General features: G+C 27.9%; 1 protein-coding gene across 6 annotated transcripts in view; it reads right to left on the bottom strand.

Moving 5' to 3' along the window:
* LOC129607121 (eukaryotic translation initiation factor 4 gamma) overlaps window positions 1–14,403 on the bottom strand; it is an 81,517-nt gene that overhangs the window by 9,173 nt on the left and 57,941 nt on the right. For all 6 annotated transcript variants that reach the window (XM_055517899.1, XM_055517889.1, XM_055517881.1 and 3 more), the window contains 7 exons: window positions 4,650–5,717; window positions 2,017–4,574; window positions 1,351–1,537; window positions 1,065–1,288; window positions 589–994; window positions 303–517; window positions 64–195 (listed from right to left, as the gene is read on the bottom strand). In XM_055517899.1, the coding sequence (XP_055373874.1) occupies window positions 64–195; window positions 303–517; window positions 589–994; window positions 1,065–1,288; window positions 1,351–1,537; window positions 2,017–4,574; window positions 4,650–5,717 (4,790 nt within the window). The remainder of the gene's footprint in view (window positions 1–63; window positions 196–302; window positions 518–588; window positions 995–1,064; window positions 1,289–1,350; window positions 1,538–2,016; window positions 4,575–4,649; window positions 5,718–14,403) is intronic.

Here is a 14,403-nt window from a genome sequence, read left to right on the forward strand (position 1 = left end):
TATATATATACATATATATAAGCAAGAGGTCTACTAAAAATATAACTAAATAAAGTTTATTACCGATAAATAATCAATTATTTCATCATAACTTGTGTTTTCCTTCAATAATTCTCTAACACGACCCAAAACCTTATTAATATCTTCTTCTCTAGTAACTTCATATCGAATATTTGATTCAATGAATTGAAATTTCTAAAAAAAAAGATATAAAAGATTTATAAAAAATGGAATAGTTGGAATAATTATCATTAATTAATTGAATAAAATAAAATATTAAATTATAATATTGCAACACGTACATTTTCTTCAATGAATTTTTTAACATCACTTTCATTAATAAAATCTGTCCATTTTAAATTTTGGGCCCTCCATAATTGCTGCATATAATTCGGTCCAATTTCTTTGGTGCAATACAAAATAAAATGCTTAAGGAATTTTGTACCTTGATCTGTTTCTTTTAAGGTATCATTCCATATATCATTTATATTTAGAATTTTCTTATGTATCAAAGGTCCTATAAACATAAATATGTATGCAATAATAAATACAAATTATGCAATATTATTATTAACAATAATCATTTACCAAAATATTCAAAAATATATTGCCATGCATCAGGAACATCAATACGAACATCAGCTGCAAATGGACTAAATTCTAACATGCCTTTTTTAATATCCTCTAAAGTAGTTATATTCTTCTTTAACAGATATTCTGTAATATGTGCTAAATGTTTCCTATGTAAACATTTCACTTGACCCATATGTAAATAATTATATAATATATAATAAAAAAAACCCCAACGTTTTGTTTCAGGAAAATTTAATACAATTGGATCAATTAAATCCATTTCTTCATCTTCTAATTTTATATCAACAATTTGTTTTAGCGCTGCCAAAAATGAATTTGGACAATCTTCAACTGGATCAAATTGCTGTTGTTGAGTTGCTTGTGTCTGAACAGTGTTACCTTGAATATTCGTTGCAATTACCTGGAAAGAAAAATATGAAATTCATTTAAAATATTCCTAAGTTTTAAAATTTAAAATATAAAAAACAAACCTTTGACGAAGGTCTAGATGATGAATTCGAAGATACCGATGTGCTTGATAAATTATAATTTTGTTGACTAGACGTTTTCTGCATGGCTATACCTGATGCTGAACGATCGCTACGATCGTTTCTATCTCTTATATCACGATCACCTCTCAATCTGTCATTCATATCATTACGATTATTTGATTGATTTCTAGATGATGAAGATTCTCTAGATCCATGAGTTGAACCTAAAAACAAAAAAGGAATTTAAAATTAGAAGGAAAGAAAAAAGAATTTTTTTCATATTTACCATAACGATCTCTTTCCATTGAACTTTTATTGAATGAACCTTTACTCCGTGGTCCACTATTACTATTCTTATTTGAATCTAAACCAGATAAAGCAGCAAACGAATTTGATGTTGATGCTGGTCTATTGTTCCACATGAATTGTGTGTATGCACCCAATTTTGTATCACCAGTATCATCATAATTTAGCTATTTTTTTTTACAATTATAATCAAATAAAAAATTACGTTATGAATAAATTTAAATTTTTAAATGTAAACCAAAATTAATTAAAAAAAATTAGGAATAAATATTTAAGAAAGAAAATGAGATGAAAAGCGATTTACACTTGAAAATTCGTTTCAAAATAAGATTTTTTATGATAAATATAACATTGATATATTCATATTTTACAAAACAGAGTGATCGAACCGAGAAAAATTTCGAAGAAACCAATTTAATGAAATTACCTTAGTTTCAAAATTAAATAACTTGGTGGCATTTGTATAATAAGATACAAATTTGTATAATAAGACAATAATAATTTAATATTAAAATTCAGAATTCGATACGAATTTTCAAATAACACCCATTTTACATTAAATGATTTTTTTTATAGGCATAAAATTTAAAAAACAAATGAGTTTGAATTAAACAATAAGAGAAAACAAAAAATAAATAAAGCTTACATTTGACATTTGTCCTAATTTATTCGCATCGACAGCTTTACCTTTTGATGTTTGAGTAAACCATGCATCGCCATCTTGTTGTTGGTTATTACTATTGCGATTTTTATTATAATAATCATTATTACCACCACGATTACCACTACCGCTATTACCACCATACGACATTTGTGAACTAACACCAGATCCGGAACCATAACCACTAACAGAACCACTACCAAATGTATTACCACCACGTCTGCCGACAGAATCATTATCTTTTTTATTATTGCCAGTATTATTATTACCAGAGCCACTATTACCAGCATTACCACTACTACCAAGAATTGAATTACTATAATTCATATACTGATTTGAAATTTGTTCATTCTTAGCTTCCTTTTGAATTTGATCCATTGTTTTTGGTGTATCTGTACGTGTTGATATCCAACGATTTTTACGTAAATCAATAACATCTTGAAGCATAAAACGTATTCTACTACTTATTTTAGTACCTTCTTTACGATCAACAATATTTTGCATTTTCTCAACAACATTATCTAAAGACAAAACTTTATTTTTTGATCTTGCATCATGACATGTTTCATATTTTTGACCCACAGTTGTTAATAATTTACATAAACATTCTAGTTTATCTTCAGATGATGGATCCAATAATTGAGTTATACAAGATCTCATTATATTACCAGTTAACATTGATAATTTAAATAATTCACCAATAAAACGTACGGTGCCACCGCTACGTCTACGAATTTTACGTTCTTCCTCTTCTAATTGAACTTGCAATTCTAATTTCTTTTCTGGATCTTGACATTCTTTTAATTTTTCTTTAATTGGACGTAAACGACGTTCTTTTGATTCTTGATTAGTAACATTTTCTGTAAATTCACGTTCAGTTTTATCTAACAAGGTATTACGAAATATTGCTAAATTTTTTGTCGATGCCTGTTTATCAGTTGCAATATTCAAGTCTTTAGCTAAACGAGCACATAATTTTGCATATTCTTGTGAAAAATTTGGTTCGTCAATCGCTTTTTCAAATACTAATACCATTACATCATTTACTTGTTCAACAGTATCAATTTGTAGTTCAATTATTTGAGCAACTAAAGGATCAAATTTTTCTGGTGTTAATTTATTCAATATACCACGTACTTTACGTTTTAACTCCTCTTTATTACGTTCATCAGCTGTCATGTCACTTATTAAATGCGATGGACGCCATGCATTTTCAGTTTCATTTAATTTAACATCTTCCCGTAACGATAAACTTACATGTATTTCACCACTTTTACTACCTTTAAAATTGTTTTTTGGATTGACTATAGACGTTGAATGATTTTTCGAAAATGTATTAGCACCTAATGAACTAGATGAACCAGATGGCATTGGATTACCCATAGATTGATTACGTTTATTATTAGAAGTACGTGCAAACATTGGCATTAAATTTGGTTGTGGTGGACGTGCACTCGTTGATATCATTTGGGCTACTTTACTAGTTACTGGAGGTTTAACATTTGATAATGGTACATGACGTAGTGATAATAATTGACTACGGTTATAAACTTTATTACCATCACGATTCTGAGGTGACCATTGTCCATCATTATATGATATTAACGAGCTAACAGATGATGATGTTGTCGATGATTGAAAATTAACACCTGTATTATTGCTATTAATTAAAGATGGAGTAGCTGCTGAAGCTGAATTTGATTTTGTAATTGCTATGCTACTATTATTAACATTTTCACCATCTTTTGATTTATTATTTAATAAATTAGATTGAGTACCTATAGAATGATTAGATTCATCAGTTGATGTTACCGCATCACTATCATTTTTAGAATTATTTGTTATCGATGATCCTGATCCCGTATTAGGTGTAATTTGAGAAGATTCTGTTTGCGAACTATTTGCTGTACCATTCGACATATTAATATCACAATCTAATTTTTTAGTATTAGCGCTATTAACAATATTTCTTTTATTATTATTAGTATTGTTATTATTATTATTACTATTATTATTATTATTGTTGACATTATTAGTACTAGTATTATTATTATTGCTATTATTTATTGAGTTATTTCCGATATTACTTGTTGTATTTGTTGACGATGTTGTTGTTATTGCTGTATTTGCTGACAAAATGTTTGAAGTATCAACGCCAGCTGAAGTTGCTGTTGTTGTTGAAAAATTATCATTACTCAATGATTTCGTTTTAAAATTACCAATATTTTGATTTAATTTATCTTCACTTGACGATGGTGATGTCAATGTTGAGTGAATTTTACTTTCATTATTATTGTTAATGATGTCAACATTTTCTAATTTTATTGAACGATCAGTTTCATCTTTTGAAAAATTATTAATTTTTGACGTGCTATTACTATTCGTCGTGTTAGTATTAACATTATTGTTATCTTTAATTGTATTTGCTGTTGAAGATGCTGTATTAGAATTGATTGGTTGGACTATTGTTGAAGCCATTGTTATCGTTTGTGATGAAGATGACGATGATGTTGGTGTTGATATCGGTGCTGTAGATGTTCCTCCTGTTATTAATGAAGAAAAAGAAGATGATGACGACATTAGTGGTTGTGGTTTATCTATAACTAATTTATTATTACCTATACAATGTTGCTGTTGTTGGTGTTGTTGTATACGATGTTGCGATTGTGTTTGTCCTGTTGTTGAATGTACCAATAAATTATTATCATTAAGATTCGTATTATTGTTATTATTATTAGAACCACTTAAATTTTTACTTTCAATATTTGTTTTATAGTTATTTTGCGATTTAGTTGTTGTCGCGACCGTTGCTGGACCTAATTGTTGAGTTGATTGTGCAACAGTTGTATTTAATGAAACAGCACGTTGCTGCTGTTGCTGCGTTAAATCAGTAGAAATTGCATTATTACTAATATTGTTTACTGTACTATTGCTTGATAAATCTGTTGTTGTAAATGAATTATTACTACTATTGTTGTTATTAGACCGATTTGTTGATTGATGTTGTTGTTGCTGTTTAACAAGTTCACTATTACGGTTCAATTGTTGTTGTTGTTGATGCTGTTGTTGCTGATGTTGTTGTTGTTGGTGGTGTTGTTGTTGCCTAGTAGATTGTGATTTTTGTTGCGATGATAATGCATTTGAAGATCCAACCGTGTTCATAAATTTATTGGTATTCCCTTGATTTTGCTGATTATTATGATTAACACCACTTAATTTATTATCCTTTTGTTGATATTGTTGATGTTGCTGTTGATGTTGCTGCTGGGGTTGTATTTGATTTTGAGAAACAGATACTGTTTGATGATGTTGCTGCTGTTGTTGTTGTTGTTGTTGAACAGGTAACTGCTGTTGTTGATACTGTTGCTGATGTTGTTGTTGTTGCTGTGTAATAATACTATTATTATTTACTTGAACAGGAATGGATGTTATTGGAGAAGACGACGACGATGGTGATGACGACAAAGATGATGTGCTTGATACCGAAACCGATGGTTGATTGATGTATTGTTGTTGATGTTGAATTGGTGCCGAATATGTTGTTAATTTATTTGAATCTTGTTGCGGCACACTTTTGCTTTGCTGTTGTTCTGGCTGTTGTACATTAGTACAGGACAATATTATCTTTTGAGTGTTATTGTTATTATTATTAGCAGTTCGACTATTTTCATCCGATACAGTCTTAACTGTTAAAAAAAAGAAATAATAATAAAAATTTTTTTAGATTTGTTTTCTATTTTATGAAAATCATAGTTTTCAACTTGATTAAAAAAAAAATAGTAAGTTTTATCAGATACAAAAAATCAAAATCTAAAAATATAAGTGTAATTTTACTAGCCAGGCATTTAAAGTACCGTACTCATCAAAAAGAAGACGGATAGGGGAGTGTTTTGTGTGTTAAGGTGAGCTTTCAATAAGAGTCGGAATTCATTTCTATCAAGTGAACAAAAGTTAAAAATTTTGACCTACTATAATGTTGATTTCCCACAGTCTTTGTTAAATTTGTAAAATAATTAAAGACAAAATATTTTCTTTATATTTTATTCCTTTCAAAGTACAACAAATTAGGCAAATGCGCATTTAAACCGTGTAGTGTTTTAACACTTTTTTTCTTATTTTTATACCCGTACGAACGTATGTTCGAAGGGTATACTAAATTTGCGTTACCGTTTGTAACGCTAAGAAATAACGATCTTAGATATAGACTCAAGTGTATGTTTTTGATCAGCGTCAAATTCTGAGTCCGCCCGTCCGTCCCAACGATAACTCAGAAACTCATTGAGCTAAGTTCACCAAATTTTCAGAAATGATTTATTATAATAAGTGCCAGAACCCTATTTAAATTGGACATGATCGGGGTACCGGTTCGGGTAGCTGCCATACAACTTTAAAATTTATTTGGCTATATCTCAGAAACTATAAAAGCTGTGGTATTAAAATTTCACACAAACGAATATATTAGTAGGGCCAATGTGTTTCATAAAATTTGTTGAAATCACTTGGCTCCTTCTGGTACCTGCCATACAATTTTAATAGTTATTTGTCTATATCTCAGAAACTAAAAAAGCTATGGTATTAAAATTTCACAAGAACGAATGTATTAGTTGGGTTGATGTGTCTGATAAAAGTCGTTGAAATTACTTGGTTCCTTCTGGTAGCTGCCATACAACTTCAATAGTAGTTTGGCACACACAGTATTTTGAAAAACAAAGTACTGAAATTTTGCATAAATTGATATGCTAATACGGCAACTTAAAGTCATAGTCTGTCCCATAGTCAGTTACGGCATCTTTATTCGCACACATAGGATAACGTTATACAAAATTGAAATTTATTTTTAATCACGCGCGGCTTATGACAAATCACAAAGTTTTGTGTAAAATTTTGTTTTTTTTTATTTTCCGCAAAAAAACGAATTTAATTTTCAAAATTTTCTTGGTTTTTCGAAATTATTTTTACAATTTTTTTAAATCTACATGTCTTCAAACTTATGCCTGCATAGCACAACAGTATGCATATAAAACAGTCTTGTTTCTTTGCGAAAAACGTAAGCTTTATTACTTGGATCAGGGCTGAATGTCACACCTATCATGAAATTCGTTCGTAGCTCTGAAATTCGGAAAATTATGAATAACATATTATCTATTACGAATTACTAAAATTTTACGGACATTTGTAATGAAGTAATCATAAATTACATTGGTAGCAAATATTACCCTCAAAAGTCTACGAAAGAAATGATCACTCGTAATAAGCAATTTAAAGAGTTTGAGTTACTCTAAGAAAGGAAATGAGTTACTACATGAAAGAAAATGAATTCGTATTGCCAAAAAAATTTGTTTTTCCACTTTTGAAAAATATTCAAAAACCAAAACAACAGCAAAACTTTCATACAAAAGGATATTTTTTTAAAAAATATTATTTTTTATGAAAGTTGTTTACTAAAATAGGAACCAAAATATAAATAAACATTTAATAGTTGAAATAAAATACTGATTTTGACGCTCCGAAAAATAGTACTGCCATTGGTGATTCATAATCTCTACGAAAGGAATTTGTGATCATTAAAATATCTACTTCGCAGTTATGTTCGCAATTCGTAGGATTTTACGAGATAGAGCTAATATCAAAATTATGATAGAGCTAATTATCAAAAATTTTTGGTTTACAACTTGCATCATGTTACATTGCTGGTATTACGTATTTTTATTGGAAAAATATGACGAAGTCTTATTCTCATCACTCACTGTTTTCAACTTAAAAAATAATTTTACCGTAATTTACAGCCTAATCGCGTATCCCACTTTTTCATCTCACTTTGAAACCAAAATTATCCATTTTTTAATGCATATTGCATTTTTCCAATAAGACTATTTATTTTGTCAATTGGATTTTCGCAAATTTTGTACATGGACATTTTAGAAAAAAACGGGATATGGAATAATTCTTCTAACTCGAAAATTACATTATACAAATAATGATAGTTACTCACTTCGGGAGTAAAATACCGAGATACAAGATCAGACTCTTAATTTAAACAGAAGTTTTTAATTTTTATCTCTGTTTGAAATTTTATGTTGTATATTCGCATCTAAATATCTACTAAAAAAAACCAAAATGGACGTAAACGCTTACAACGTAAACTACAAAAATAAAACATTTACGTAAAATACAAAAATAAAATATTGAAGCAGAGAGAGAGAAGACAAAAAAAAAATTAAAAAATATTGTCTTTTACTCATTTTACATTTTTACCGGTATGCTATTACCTGTATTACATTTTTAATTGTACAAGAGTCTAGAATAGAAGTACTTTACTATTAAATTAAACTATGAAATATCTAGAATTAGCTTTCGTTGTTATATGACAATTATTCGAAACTGTCAAACTATTCTATATAAATTTCACGGATATGTCTGGCTAATTGGACACATGACTGCCAAGTTTCATAAATCTAATTTTTTTTCAAGTTTTCAAAATTTGCTTTTGAAGTTTTATCGCGGTATATAACTCATTCCACTAAAACCATTTTATAACTCATTCCACTAAAACTTAAGGGATATATGAGACCTATAATTGGACACACTAGTGAAAAGTTTTAGAATTGAACTTTATTTTTTCAAATATTTAAAATTAGCTTTTGGAGTTGTATGGCAGCTCCCGAATCAGTGCAGCCATTTGATTAAAATTTTTAGCATACATGTAGAACGTTATCGGACACACTCTTACAAAATTAATATTATTAAAATAGCAGCAGAAAAAAAAACAACTTGTGAAAGTTTGGTGTCGATTGCATTATTCGTTTTTGAGTTATCGTGCGATCGAACGGACGGACATGTCTAAATAATCGCTGAATTTTACGCTAAGCAAGAATATATATATATATATGTCCACACCGGAGACGACTCCTTCATAGTGGTTACAAACTCTATAGCAAAGTGAATATACCCTTCACGAAAGCACAGGGTATAAAAAACGAGATAACAAAAAATGATAAAAAAAAACTTTATGAAAAAAAACAGAGATTATTTTTTTAAAAGAAATAGAAAAAGAATCAAATACCCTACAGTGTACTCTTTTCATTTCTCAATATTATACTGAAAATATTAAATTTTCTCAATTTTTACATCGGGATGAAATAATTAGCAGATATACTTCAAATAAGAAGGATAAAAACAATATGTAAATAAAATTTATTAGTGTCTAATATAAGAGTAATGTTATATTTATTATGAAATTATAAGAATATCAAAGAGATTAGAGCATTTTAAAAAATTTCCATATTGCCAGATTTATCTGATTTTCCAGATTTTTTAAAGGTCTGTCGAATGACCAAACTTCTTATCCAAAAAGTTAGACTTTTTTAACCTTGCAAGAATTTCACTGTGTATTATCTAGAATTAGCTTCCATTATTATATGGCACAAGAATTTCATTGTGAATTAGTCAAACGTTAATCCAATATGTCAAAAATCAATAAATCAAAAAATTTATTTTCATTGAATTGACACCTAGGTGATGCTGAAGCTGGATAATAATCATATTATTATGAATGTCGATAGACAGCGGCTGTCTACTTCACTAACCGAATACTTATTTTGATATCGTTTGTGAAGTAAGTTTGATTTTATTATGGACATTAAAGTTAAGCTTCATTTTAAATGCAATTTTATGCTGATAGCTAGCAATGAAATGGAGAATTGGTTATAAAATTCAAGTAAGCTTCATTTTAAAAATAATTAACCAACAAAATAATTTATTTTTTTATCAAAAGAAAGAAAATCAAAATCAACAAAAATGTTACCAGATTTTTTCGATTTTTTGGCGAAATTTTCTATATTTTCTATGAAATCAATATGGTAACGCTGCTGATAATAAAATTAATGCCATATTCATTTAAACACAGAGAGTAAATCGAAAATAAATTTCAAATTTATAAAGAGTTCAAATAGAAGGGGTGCCGGAAATTTATTCATATTTCTAGCTCTACTGATTCATCATTTTTTTAAATTAAAATTTAAATTTTTAAAACATTCCTTGGTAAATTCCATTTGAAAAATTTATTTAAAAAAATAAAAAATGTAAATTTTAACGCAGCCAACCTTTAGTCTTCCAAACTGGAGGAGTGTTATAAATTCCTAAATTATAGAGTAAAATTTTTCAACAAGAGATTGATTTTAAAAAGAAATTGAAAAAAAAAACAAAAAAAAAACTATCATAAATCATAATCTAGATCGTTTTTAATACCAGCGCTGCCAAAAGTGTAGATTTATCTTTAAAATTATCAGTTTTCTAATCATATTTAAAATTTTTAATACAAAAATATCTTCAAAATTAAGGTTCTTTAATGCTACTGAAGTTTTTCAAAATTGAATTTCTTTGCACATTTTTCCATATTTTCCAAAGAAATATAAAAATTGCATATCTGCCTGCACCCTTAAATGTAAAATAAATTTCGTTTACTTTGGTTTTCATATTCAATTTATGACGGAATTGTACTGTTGAAAATTATCATTTTTGTCTTAATTTAGCGAGCATATACATGCATATATATATATATACACATACGTGTACAATATCTATATATAGAAATTTTAATTCTATTTTCTATTTTTGAAGTAGTTTTCTTTTTCGTCTTTATATATTATTTCTTTTCTTGTTTTGTTTTTGTTTTTAGCCTCAAAAATTCACTCATTTCAACATCATCATCAACTATAATAATTATGATTATCATAATATTATATTACAAATATATACAGCACACTTACAATAATTTTTATACTCTTAACAAAAAAAAGTTAATTTTAGTTATGTGCCTGTGCATTGGAAACTATTAAACAGAACTACATCGAAACATTTAAATGTTCAATCAGTTTATCTTTTGACAAACACGACGGCTAATCGGAACAATCTTAATCCGATGTTAATTAAAAAAAAATCTGATATGATCAGCACATAATTGACTGCAAAGTGTATTTTCTTATCTAGCGAAAATATTGTTACACAAGATTATCAAAATATCTTTGAAGACTTGTTTTATAATATCAAGAACGCTACTAATTTTTTGGTTATCATACCTAGAAAAGTGGAAAATTGGCTTTTAAAAAGAGTATAACTTCATGTTTTCCGAATTCCCGCAAAAGTTCTTTCATTAGTTCCGGTTATAAACATTAATTCACAAGAAAATCCGTCAAAGGATTCTAAAAAATCCGGTTCCCGAGTACAGGCATATCCCAAAAATTGGTAAAACCGTGACATTATCAAAGTAAAACTCAGACATCAATTTTCAGGAAGATCAGTTCAATCAATCAGCCGATTGCGAAATACAGATCTTTACAAACCAGACACTACTCTAAAAATGCATAGTTCGTTTTGGCTTCTTTAACACGGAGAAGTGCAATTCCGCCGAAAATTCGACATTAATCTATCTTATTACGTGCAATGCGGTCGGTAAACAGAAGGGAACCATTAATTTATGTAAACAAAACAACAGTTGACAAAAAATCCAACATAATTATGGAAATTTTTTTTTTAATTCATCATTCTCGTCTCCTCCTATGCTATTAAAATATTGATCCAAATCTGACAAATTAAATTATTAAGTTTATAATAAGGATATAATTTCTTAAGCTTAATATTAAAAATCGAAACATAACTGTTTTACACTGAACAAAATAAGAACAAAGAAAAAGTATTGGTGACACAAAACACTTTCAAACGTATAACAATGAAGTTATTTAACGCAGTTAGTGCGATGAATAATAAATGACCTGTAGAATAATTAACTAAATTAAAATAAATTCCTTATTGCAAAAGTGTATACAAATAATATTAGAACCGACTGTATATTTATATTAAAATTGTATAGGAAATATGTACATACACATACTGTATATTTAGTTAAATATAATTATAAATCGCGTATTTTTTTTTTTTTTGAATTAAATTCAAAAATGTTTGTGTGTATGTTCATGCACATATGATTCGGGAAAAAAATTAAATATAATATTCGCTTATATTTTAACATTTTTTAAACGTATTGTCTAAGTATAAAAAATTACGAAATTTCTTTAAAAAAAATACCCACACAAATTTTTTTATAGTTTTGGGTATTTTTTTTTTCTATTTTACAAAAACAAAATATATTCGATTTTACATTTTTTCGATGTTGTTGTAGAAATTTGATGATCGTATTTTTGACTCTCTTTTCTATCTTGTCTCATTGCATCATTGTCACTCCCCACCCTCCCCTTACAATCAAATCACACAACGGCAATTCTACCATCGTTTTATGAATGTGCAATAATTTCATTTATATTTGTATAAAGTAATTTAAAAAAAAATAATAATAAATTTCCGAGATTTTGATTATTATGTTGTAAACACATTTGGTTGTTTTTCCTATTTGTTTAAAAATTAAAATTTGGATATTCCTGGAAAGCAAACAAAAAAATTCCCAAACAAAAAAAAAACAAAAATAGAACTGACCACGTCAACTCTATAATAATATAAGAGTATAAGAGTTACATACCATCCAAACTTAACCTTAAATTTATATATGACATACAACTATTCGGAACAAACTGTCTTTCGATCAAGTCCAATTATAAATGAATACTCGTATCTTCTGATATTTATAGTATCATTTTTAAACTATTTTGAGAAAATTTTTGTAAACTTACATAAAATTAAATTATAGTTTTTGAATTATCGCTCTCTTGGAGAGATGAACGAATTTAACTTTGATCAAAATTGTGGATTCATTTATTTGTATAGACCGTTTATTTTGAGAATTTATCAAAATTATATAAGGGATTAGTTGATTGGTTAAAATGACCATTGCGACATGTCTATCATCACGTGATCAACAAGTCGTAATTGAGGTTACTATTGCAGGTGACTTATATAAGCCAATGGGGATTTCTTTAAGTTTTCTTTAATCAGTTTCTAAATCCCTGAAATCAATATTTTATCCTTCGATATTCAATCCAGCCCTGACGCGCTTGCAGTCAATTGCAAAAATAAAAAAATAAATAAACAAATTCTTCCAATTTAACTTGAAAACAATATTTTAAATATTTTACAAACTTATATAGTATTGAGAGCATAATCGAACGATGATATGAAATATAAAATGATTAAGAAAACAAATACTATTAATAGAAAATTTTGAATCTTAGTCATATTGATAAAATATTTTCGATCACAATTACTTATAATAATACATTAATGTTTAGTAGACAAAAAAAAAAGAAAAGTTGACTATTTCAACCCTGTGATGGCCGTACGGCGAATATTTTCGAAGATAATATATGATAATAATTATTGACAAAAAATTTCTTATATAGTTTCATATTAATATTTTAGTATAGAATGGTGGCCAGCATTGACTTATATTAAACTATTCAAGTTAATTACTAAATTTAAATATGGTAGATTTTAACATTTTCCAAATTTTTAAGGTACGTATTTTATGAAAACTTAAACAACAATAAACAATTTTTATCAAAAATTATGTGTTTAGGTGAAATTTAAACACAACCGTCTATACAAATATCTTATAGTCTCCAAAATGTGAATAGGGTTTGTTTTTAAAGTTCTACAGAAAAATTTAAATAAGATATGAGACATTTATTTTGGGTTTTTTATTATAAGCTGCGTTTCCGTATTGTCAGCTTTTATAAAGCATTTTTATGAATTTTTGCTTACGTGTTTACGTTTAGAACAAAAAAAAACATTATTAAGTATATTTAATTAATTAATAGATTTTTTAAATGAAATAATATTCATAGTTTTTTAATAATAATTATAAATTGATTTTACTACGGCAAATTATTATGGTTTTTCTAAAAGCCATAATAATTTTTGTATCATATACAATAAAATTTATAATTGTACTGCTGAATGAGATAAATGATTCTGAAGCAAGGATGGATTTTAGATAGACAATAAAAAATTGTCAGAAGAAAAGATGGCGACTTTGGCCGCCTATGGCTCCTATGGAAGTTCCACTTTGCAAAAAGCACCAAAATCAGAATATTCAATGCCTGTTATTACTGCACGGCTGTGTTGTGGACACAATATAAATCAATAAGGCACAGGTATATATCAACAAATGACTAAGAATAATATATGTAATATCCTGGCCCAGTACAATAACAAACAATGAACTATGGGCGAATATGGACCAGAAGCCTATAAAACGGGTCGACACACTTTACGGAAGCTATCGTAATAATACGATAGCCATCTTTCTTTTTAGTAAAAAGGAAGGTGGGTAGACCCGGAAACACTTGACGGCAATCTGATCAGAACCCATGTTCCCACCAGAAATGAACAGAGAAGGAAAAAATATTAACTAAAGTTATAACT

Source organism: Condylostylus longicornis, unplaced genomic scaffold (genome assembly GCF_029603195.1).
Source record: "Condylostylus longicornis isolate FDR11 unplaced genomic scaffold, ASM2960319v2 ptg000003l, whole genome shotgun sequence".
NCBI classification, from domain to species: Eukaryota; Metazoa; Arthropoda; class Insecta; order Diptera; family Dolichopodidae; genus Condylostylus; species Condylostylus longicornis.